The sequence below is a fragment of the Ursus maritimus genome, unplaced genomic scaffold, assembly GCF_017311325.1.
Source record: "Ursus maritimus isolate PB19 unplaced genomic scaffold, ASM1731132v1 scaffold_18, whole genome shotgun sequence".
Classification (NCBI taxonomy): domain Eukaryota; kingdom Metazoa; phylum Chordata; class Mammalia; order Carnivora; family Ursidae; genus Ursus; species Ursus maritimus.
Window position 1 is genome coordinate 38,511,546 of NW_024424230.1, and position 9,568 is coordinate 38,521,113.

At 39.2% G+C, this 9,568-nt stretch overlaps 1 protein-coding gene across 1 annotated transcript in view; it reads left to right on the plus strand.

The window, feature by feature from the left end:
- The window catches only part of KLHL14 (kelch like family member 14), a 97,749-nt gene extending 89,044 nt beyond the window's left edge, over positions 1–8,705 (plus strand). The window contains exons 5-8 of the mRNA XM_040632609.1: positions 756–946; positions 1,028–1,186; positions 3,969–4,126; positions 6,474–8,705. Of these exons, the coding sequence (XP_040488543.1) occupies positions 756–946; positions 1,028–1,186; positions 3,969–4,126; positions 6,474–6,614 (649 nt within the window). The 3' untranslated portion in view covers positions 6,615–8,705. The remainder of the gene's footprint in view (positions 1–755; positions 947–1,027; positions 1,187–3,968; positions 4,127–6,473) is intronic.
- Positions 8,706–9,568: the final 863 nt, after the last annotated feature.

Consider the following 9,568-nt stretch of genomic DNA (forward strand, 5'->3'; position numbering starts at 1 on the left):
CAGCCCTTGTATGTCTTCCATAAAACTCTAATTCAGGTCCTCAATATCTCACTCCTATCTTATGGTCTGCCTCAGAATTGGTCTCCCTGTCTCCAGTCCTTCCAACACAGCTGGTGTCTTTGGCCTTTGAAGGCATAATGGGAAAATTTAATAAATTGCCTCTCTTGAGAAGAGACTAAAAACTATCCTGTAGCTTTGTAAGAAACAACACCAAAAGCCATATCACTGAAATTCCTACAATAGGTTATGTAAGAGCAAAATTTCAACACTAACTTCAGTTCACAAAAGTTTCTCTATTTGCAGTAGTACTGGGAAGGAAAAAAAATGATAATTGAAGAAAAATTTTGATGATGTAGTTCTCTTATAAATTGGGAACAATGACCCTTGAAGGACCATGAAAAAAGTGAATGTCAAGATAATTTATTATTGTTACATTATCTACCTCATTTTTCACTTTGTCTTACTGAGCTGTGATATCCTTACAAGGTACCAAATATCCCAAACATTAGTGAACACTTTAACAGTGTATAAAAAAGCAAGATAAAAGGAGCTGAAACAGAGTTGGTGAATTTCTCCTCTACTGTTACTTGAATACCAAAATGTTAACGGAGTGAGCATTGCATACGATTACTGTAAAGGCCTCAGATTTATGTGTGATTTCCAAATCCCTGCAACTCTTTCTAAGGCAGGATGGACCTCCCTTGCCTGACTGAATTTCTTTTGTGATTTATGGTGGGTTGTTATTTTCCTTGTAGACGAGCCAGTTTCTATGCATGTCGGTTGGACAAACATTTATACGTTATTGGGGGAAGGAACGAAACCGGCTATTTGTCCAGCGTGGAGTGCTACAACCTAGAAACAAACGAATGGCGTTACGTGTCCTCTTTGCCACAGCCTCTGGCAGCTCACGCAGGAGCGGTGCACAATGGGAAAATATATATTTCAGGCAAGTCATTCCTCCACTTTCGGTGACAAAGTTCAGTTCCAAGGCACTTTCTTGACTTGTATGTATATGTTTAATTCGCAGGGGGTGTGCACAACGGGGAATATGTCCCATGGCTATATTGCTATGACCCTGTAATGGATGTCTGGGCTCGAAAACAAGATATGAACACCAAACGCGCCATCCACACTTTGGCTGTAATGAATGATCGCTTGTATGCAATTGGAGGAAATCATTTGAAAGGTCTTTTTTTTTTTTTCCTTAAATCACAATATCATTTGCATCTCATGTTTCTTGCTAAGGGGGTTTCTCATTAGATAATCATAGTTAACCAAGTAAAAAACCAGTTGACCAAATAAAACCAACTCTGTAAATTAGCTGTACCCTTGGGCAGGCATTTTTTTTTTGGCTCCTCTGCAGATAGGATTATTTTTAAGTTACCACACACATTAAAGAAATGAATAATGATGTCAACAGAAAGTAAAAAACGAGAGCATTAATAACTGAAAAGCACAAACAATTTGTTGTAACAACGAATTCAGTAAAATAAATTATTCCTTATCACCAAAGTTATAGTAATAAATTTTTTCCAGAAAATTGTTTTTTGTAGTAATCATAAAGAACTTCAGTCACAGCTGCACAAAGAAGCTAATACATGATTTTTCTTAAAGAAAACATTTCGTAGAATTTCATGTCTAAATTTAGAATTATTTCTTTGAAGAGTTGAATACCAAACCTTCTAGGACTCTCGAATTCTTTGTTTGCTTTATGAATAAAAAATATTTAAAACATGGGATTTTTAGGGTTTTGTTTGGGCTCCTTTCCTTCTCCTTATATGTCGATGACAACTTCCTGTAGTTTCTGTGCGCGTGTGATTTTATGCGCATGCGCACTACACGGGGTGCGACAGGGACACAGAACTCTCGTGTTAAGAAGAGTCGCGAACTGCTTCGGGCCGCAGTCTCCTCACCTGAAAATGAAGAAACTGGTCTAGGTGATCTCTGAAATCTCCTCCAGCTCCGACCTGCCATGATCCTTGGAATTGAACCAAAGGAGAAACAGGCCATTGAGTGTGGTAGCTAAGGCCCATGTGTGCATTTATTTTTCCATAGTACAGCCGTCTAAAGAATAGGGTAGATGTCGACATTCCTTTCTGGTTTTCCTCGTATATATATGTACCCCTAAGGTAATAAAGACCACGCAGGCGTAATGTTGATGTAACTATGTCCAAGTTCATATTCGGTCCGAAATGTCAGTATCCTGATCGAAGCTGCTCGTCTTTGTGCTCTCCTCAGTGGGAGATTATCTTTGCTGCTTGTAACTCTTCCCGTTTTATTCCTTTTCTCTCTCACTGGTGCTCCTTCATTTCAATCCATACACCATTCCTTTACATCCAAATATTTGTATACGGTATTAACTTTGTAGCTTTGTACATTAAAATGTGATTTCTGCTAATTTCTTTTGCATAATAATGACTAAACATTCTAGGAACTCTTAATGTTTGAGGTTATACTAGAACAGAGAGATTTGGGGAATGACAACCTAAATGAGAAATAACACACACACACATCAAATTAGGTTGGCTCAGGGAGGCATTGTGGCTTAGAGGGAAAGGTATGGGTCTGGGTCCCAGTTGTGCACTCGCAGCTCTGTGGTCTTACTCAAGACACTCAACCTCATGTCTATAAAAGAGGGATAATTATCCTTTCCTTGCAGTTTTTGTGAGGCTTACAGTCGACATATATAATATATGTACTGGGCACAGAGAAGGCATACGTATCCCCCCGTGATGGCACTAGAACTTCAGAACTGGGTATTTGCCTCATTCACGTATATTATCATCAATAATCTTAATAGTAAAGGAAATGAATATACCACAGAATTCCAGTAAGCCCTTCATTCTACTATTCCCAAAGCTATGTGATTTATTTTACATAAGAAGTTAGTGGCCTGAAATAATTTGTCCACCTCCTCCAGAATGAAAATTATTTTACTTTTTGGTCTATCTTCTCAATGACTTTGAAGAGTACAGTAGGTTGATTAAGTTAGTGTATGCATTGTAATTGTCAGCTAGCAAATATCCATTGCATGCATTTAAATAGAAGAAAAATATTACTAAGGATTTGGTCTGCTCGGGGACCATGAAGCTCTCCCCCTATGGATTTTTGACTTCCTAAATTAAAAGCAGGGCCCCAGTGGAGTCCAAGAACTTAAGTTGTTCTCTGCAACCTTCTTACTGCCCCAGCCACTGAGAAACTTCATCAGAGGTGAGAGGAGAAGCCCTCAGCCGAAGTTCGCCCCCTACTCTACCTTGATCCTTACTAGATATTGGAAACCATTCACATCATCATAGTTGTTTATAAACATAAAGTGTTAAAAAGGTAAAAGATCCTGAACACCATGTTTTTAGTTAATTAAAACATTTTAAGAGAGTTAAATATTCTTTTAGGAAAAGCTGTACAGTTTAGTCTGTAAGAATATGAGCTCCGATGCCTGTTTGCCTGAGTTTCAACCTCAGCCTGTCTACTTGCTGGCTGTGTGACTTATTCAAGTCATTCCCTCTCTCTGTCCCTCAGTTTTCTCATCTGTAAAATGAACATAATGGCATGACTATCTCAGCGGGTGGTTGAGGGGAATTAAGTGAATTCATCTGCATAAAGCACTTGGCAGACAATCAGCTTATCGTAAGCACTCTATAAAATGCTTGCTTTTCATTACTTTAATCCTTGTGAATAAGGTTTTAGTAAACATTTTAAAATAAGAACTACCCCCATATAATCAACGTTTACCAATGACATCAAGTCAGACATTCTTGCTTTGAATTAATTGGAAATACCCAGAGTTTGCTTGTTTGAGGTCTCTGTAACATGTCTCCCAATTTCACTAGTAAATTTATACTATTGTCTCTTTAAAGACACAATTGTCTATTTCTTGGTTCTAGAGCTTTTTAAAAAAGAAGCCCTAGCCTTGAATCAGGACACTGAGAGTTTATTCTTATGTGGTTGCATTTTGCTATGTCACTTAGGTTTCTCCCACCTCGATGTAATGCTAGTGGAATGCTATGACCCAAAAGGTGACCAGTGGAATATTCTCCAAACTCCCATCTTGGAGGGTCGAAGTGGTCCTGGCTGTGCGGTGCTAGATGACAGCATCTACCTTGTGGGAGGCTACAGCTGGAGTATGGTATGTGTCCACATTTACCTCACCCTCCTTCTTTCTGCTTCGTTCGTTCCTTGTGTGTCCCCCCATGTGTGTTACCATCTACACAAAAACCTTTTTAAGAGTATCATGCTTGGGGGCGCCTGGGTGGCTCAGTCAGTTAAGCATCTGCCTTCAGCTCAGGTCGTGATCTTGGGGACCTGGGATCAAGTCCCACATCAGACTCCCTGCTCAGTGGGGAGCCTGCTTCTCCCTCTTCCTCTGCTGCTCCCTCCTCTGCTTGTGCTCTCTCACTCTTGCTCTCTCTCAACTAAATTAATTAATTAAATTAAATCTTAAAAAAAAAGTTGAAGAGTATCATGCTTGTATTCAAGCCGTAAGTTACTTCAAGTAATAAAAAAGAATCAGTGTGGTTGCTGTCCAGCTAGCTTGCTTTCTGATCAACCGTATCCCAAAATGTGGTTGCTCTCCACTTTTCTCCTATCCCCATGCTTTTGTGATTCTGGCTTTCCAACTACAAGTGAGACTGAAGTGGTTTTACAAACGTTCTGTTGAAATTGTTTGCATAGTTTGTCAAATCGTTTGAATTGTCCGAAAAGTTTCTGACCAGGGAGGTCTGAAAACAAGAAACTGTTAAATATCCACAAATTCTCTTTAGGATATATAATGGGCCACTGCTTGGCACTTTGCCCAGTCTTTATCACGAAAATGTCCAAGCTCACACAGAAAGCGAGAGTACACTGGACTCTGGTTAACCCAGCATCCACCTTCCACATCCATCAAGATTTGGCCATACTTTATCTGTCCTCTCTTTTTTTTTTAAAAGATTTTATTTATTTATTTGACAGAGAGAGAGACAGCCAGCGAGAGAGGGAACACAAGCAGGGGGAGTGGGAGAGGAAGAAGTAGGCTCATAGCGGAGGAGCCTGATGTGGGGCTCGATCTCATAACGCCGGGATCACACCCTGAGCCGAAGGCAGATGCTTAACCACTGTGCCACCCAGGCGCCCCACGTCTGTCCTCTCTTTTAAAAATTTTGGCTGAAGCAGTCTGAAGCAGTCTGAAGCAAGTTCTAGACATATTATTTCGCCCTAAATGCTTCAGGATTTATCTTTAAAAAAAATTATGTATGTAAACATACCATCATCACACCCAATAAAATTAACAATAATTCCTTTGTATCTAATCTATATTCAAATGTTTCCTATTGAAATGTATATTTCAAGTTAATATGTTCAAGTTAAGATCCAACAGTCTCACTTGTATTTGGTTATTATATCTCATCCATCTCTTGCAATCTGGAAAATTACCCCACTCTACTTCTTCTTCCATACCATTAACTTGTAGGGGAAAAAAAACAAAACACCAGGATCAGTTAGTTATCATAGAGAATAGCTGACATTCTGGAATGGACTAATGACTACCTTGTGATGTCATTTAAAATAGTCTGTCTTCTGTATTTCCTATAAAATGGAGAGTTAGACATAAGGACTTAATAATTAAGCTCAGCTTTTTTCTCTTTAAAATTTCTTTTGTTCTTTCTTTTTTTTTTTTTTTCTCTTTTGTCAAGAACACCTGAGGAGGTGACCATGTAGTTGGAATTACATCACATTAGGAGACACGTAGGGCTGTGTGGTCTACATACTCATTTTTTAAATGATGACTGTTTTTATATTTTCTTAGTTGTGGGTTGGTATTATAAGAGTACGCTTTCAAAAACTAATGACTAGATTGGTTGGAAGTTTTGATTTTTGCCTATGATAAAAACCAAATGCCTCCAGTTTTGGGAGGGAAATGTTACACAAGCACTACCCCCAGACATTGACAAAGGAAACACCATTAAAGACAATTTTTATTTCTCATGTGACCACTTGAAAATCAATCAGTCAATCAATGTGCAAAGAAGTTGGCAAGCCCACTTTTCCAGTTTATTTTAAGCTAGTTTTGAATGCCAGCTCTGACTCTCTACAGTAGTAAAATAAAAATGGAAAAGTGAGGCAACAATCTCAAATCCAATTTACTGAAATTATTTGAAAATTGAGGATGAGTTTTTTTTTCACTTAAACTGGCTAGATAAAGATCCAGTTTTTGGTCAGTTCTTTTAAAGGATTTGCTGATCACTGAGGTGTTGTAGGCACTTGACTTTTATTATTAATTACACACACGTACACATACACACAGATTTTGAAATCTTGTGAATCTCAAATTTTCCCTTCAAATGAAACAGTTTAAACTCCACAGCTTTCATTTGGAACTTTTGAGCAAGAGCCGAGAATTGGTGTTTTCTTTCCAATGTACATGTGATAAGTAAGATCGCCATTGCACTTCTCTGAACATTCTTCCCTAAATGCCCCCTGCTCTGCCCTTATAGGGGGCCTACAAGTCATCCACAATATGCTATTGTCCGGAGAAAGGCACCTGGACGGAACTGGAAGGAGATGTAGCGGAACCACTGGCAGGCCCCGCCTGTGCGACGGTTATCCTGCCCGCCTGTGTACCTTACAACAAATAACACCAGCAAACCCTGGAATGAACAGAATCACATTCTAGGAGACAATGACGGGTGACATCACGATTATACTAGGAACAGTGCATTCTAATGGTACAACTGCCGAAACCCACCCTTGGTTTCTAACGATATTTCCAAGTAACTACAGAAGAAAAAGACCCGTTCTTGGACAGATACCGTGTCTGTAACTCGGATCACACAAAACTTCCTGTGGTGACAGACTCTTCCATTTCAGACTGGTTTGAACTTGTCCCAGCTTTACAAAAACTCCTCACGTGGATTTTAACTCTCAAAAGGAGAAAGATAAAACACCGAAGAGCGCCCCCAGAGAGACTTACGATCAGTATTGTGCACTGTAGTCTACCTGCATGTGATCTGTGTTGGAGTTTTGGGGATATTGTGTTCATGACTGATTCAGAATTTGACCCGCTAAAATACCTACTGCATTACAGAAATCGCCACTTGATTCTATATTCCTAACCTGTGGCTACTTCACAGACTCCATAGGCAACACGGTTATAGAAAATCATATAAGATTAAAGAGGAACATGTTTGTTTCTATAGACCTTCATTCCATTTACCTTCTGCCCCTTAGAGCACCTCATGGGATCAGAGAAGAGAAAGATGTTGGCTCTTGTAGCAATTGCTTTCTGCCCCGTAGGTTCTAGGCCAGCCGGTCATAATCTGTGTCCTCAATTTTATACGAAAGATTAAAACAAAATATATTACATCACTGTTCATTCCACAGAGGCTTATGGTTTCTCATTTTTTACAGTATATAAAAAGGTAGTGAACACACCTGTCATTTCCTTCAAAAGGTAGGACTGACAAAGTCGCTCTTACAATATTGAAGAGATTCTGTTGGGTAACACATCTGACCCAAACTTAACCCATAATGAAACTGGGAGATTGCTTTCAGGAATTCAGGGATGAAAAGAAAGAATAATTTCTTTTAAGTACAATCTCAGTTGTCTCTCTGTCCCTAAGACACACAACTTAAAAGAGCCACAGGAATGAATCATAGCTCTTAAGAAATATTTCTCCCTCTTCCTCACCTTTGGCTCTAGAAATGGCTCTAGATTCGGCTCTAGAAAAGCACACGACTTACCCTGATTTTTCTCCAACTCATCACATTTGTTTGTTATCACCAAAGATGCCTGAGCTCAGTTAGGTGAGCGATTGCTAGCTGTTTTAGAAGCAAGAGGAATTTAGGAGCAGAAGGTCGGGAGAGCAGGAGATAGTTTTTCAGTGCTGCCAGTCAACAAAGCAAAACCGGAAGGAGCATGAATTTGATCGTCAAGCCCTTCAGAGCTGGAACAACAACAGTTAGGAGTAAATACCAGCCTAAAATAGTTTTCACCAGCCAGAGGTGTTGTTGAATCCCCCAACAAATGTGTCGTTCGAAACAACAATGTGGGGAAGCCACAGATTAAAAATGCCTTGGTGATAAGCTTTCACCGTGGAGCATGTCAAGCTAGATGGGTGTGCTGGAATCTAATGCCGTTTCTACAGTAAAGTGCAATCTTTGTTGTTTTTGTATTTATTTGTATGTTCAGATCCAAAGGATCCGTTGTAAAAATATATATATAAATATATATATATACATATATCTCCAGTGCAATCAACTTTCATTTCTTTTTCTTTGAAAACCTATGATATAGAGAAGGCAAGAAAAAGTGACGGTGCTTTGCAGGGCACTGTCCTAGCTGGCGTCCTGAAGAGAACAAGGTCGGCTTCAGAACCTTTGATCGCCAACTGCTACCATTTCTTCTGAAAGTCCCAGTTTAGACGAGGAGATTCGCCTTCCTTAGGCTTGTTCTTCATTTATTTTTTATTTCTAGCCAAAATAAATAAGAGCATTTATGAGAACTATAAGTAAAGCTTTCTGTATTTCAGAAAGGCACAAACTATTAGAAATGAAAAGTGAGTACAGAAGTCACAGAAATTGTAAATTTTGTACAGTATTAGAATGTGTAAATGAAGCTTGCTTGGAAGGGGAAAACTTTAAATAAAAACTTTATGTACTAATTCAACTGTCTCCTATTCCTACCTATAAGTCACACGTATAAATCTCTGTGGTGAATTGTTCACAGGTTTACAATATGGAAGGGCCTAAATATTGTTACTCTGCTGATGCGCTTTGCAAGTTTATTTAGCTTCCTGGCAATAGGTAAATTCATATGGTATGAACGATGCAAAAAATTATGGAATGCTTCTGAAAGAAATGTTGTGAGTTCAAAGTTACAAGTAGAGGAGCGCCTGGCTGGCTCAGTCATTGTAGCATGCAACTATTGATCTTGGGGTCGTGAGTTCAAACCCCACGTTGGGTGTGGAGCTGACTTTAAAAAAAAGGAATTTTTAAAAAATCATGAGTAGAATCAGATTTATCCCCTGCAAGAGGGCTGTGATGAGGCATAAGTTAACTAAGATCTAATAATTAAATATGTAGATTATTAGAAGCACCATAGGTATTAAACAGTACTTGCACACTTTCTAAAGAATAAGTGAATCATGCACTTAATTAGATCAATGCTCTTAAAACATTAATACATTGAATTGTATTTTCTTTTTAAAATCTGAAAAGGAAGTGCAGGGGCAGGAAAGAGGCTGTGGGAGACGGTAGGGAATACTGAGGCATGTAGCTGAAGGTAGAAGTTGGCAACCTTCTGGGAAAAGAGCTATGAAGGGTTGGAAGCTATTTCCTGAAGCCTGCAAGCTGGAAAGAATTTACTAACTTTTCCCGGCCAAATGGACCTTTACTGATGATTAAACTCACAATTAAAGGACCGTTTGATCCCTCCTAGCATTCCATGAAAGCAAGAGCAAGGGGGTTTCCGTGTTCTTCTACTGGGTCTCCAGCCTTCCATGCCTGCTCTCTGTGGTAGCTTCCGTTACCATCTTCTCCTGAGCTGACTGGCGAGTTGTTGCAGGGCTTCTTCCAAAGGCCCTGAATCCCC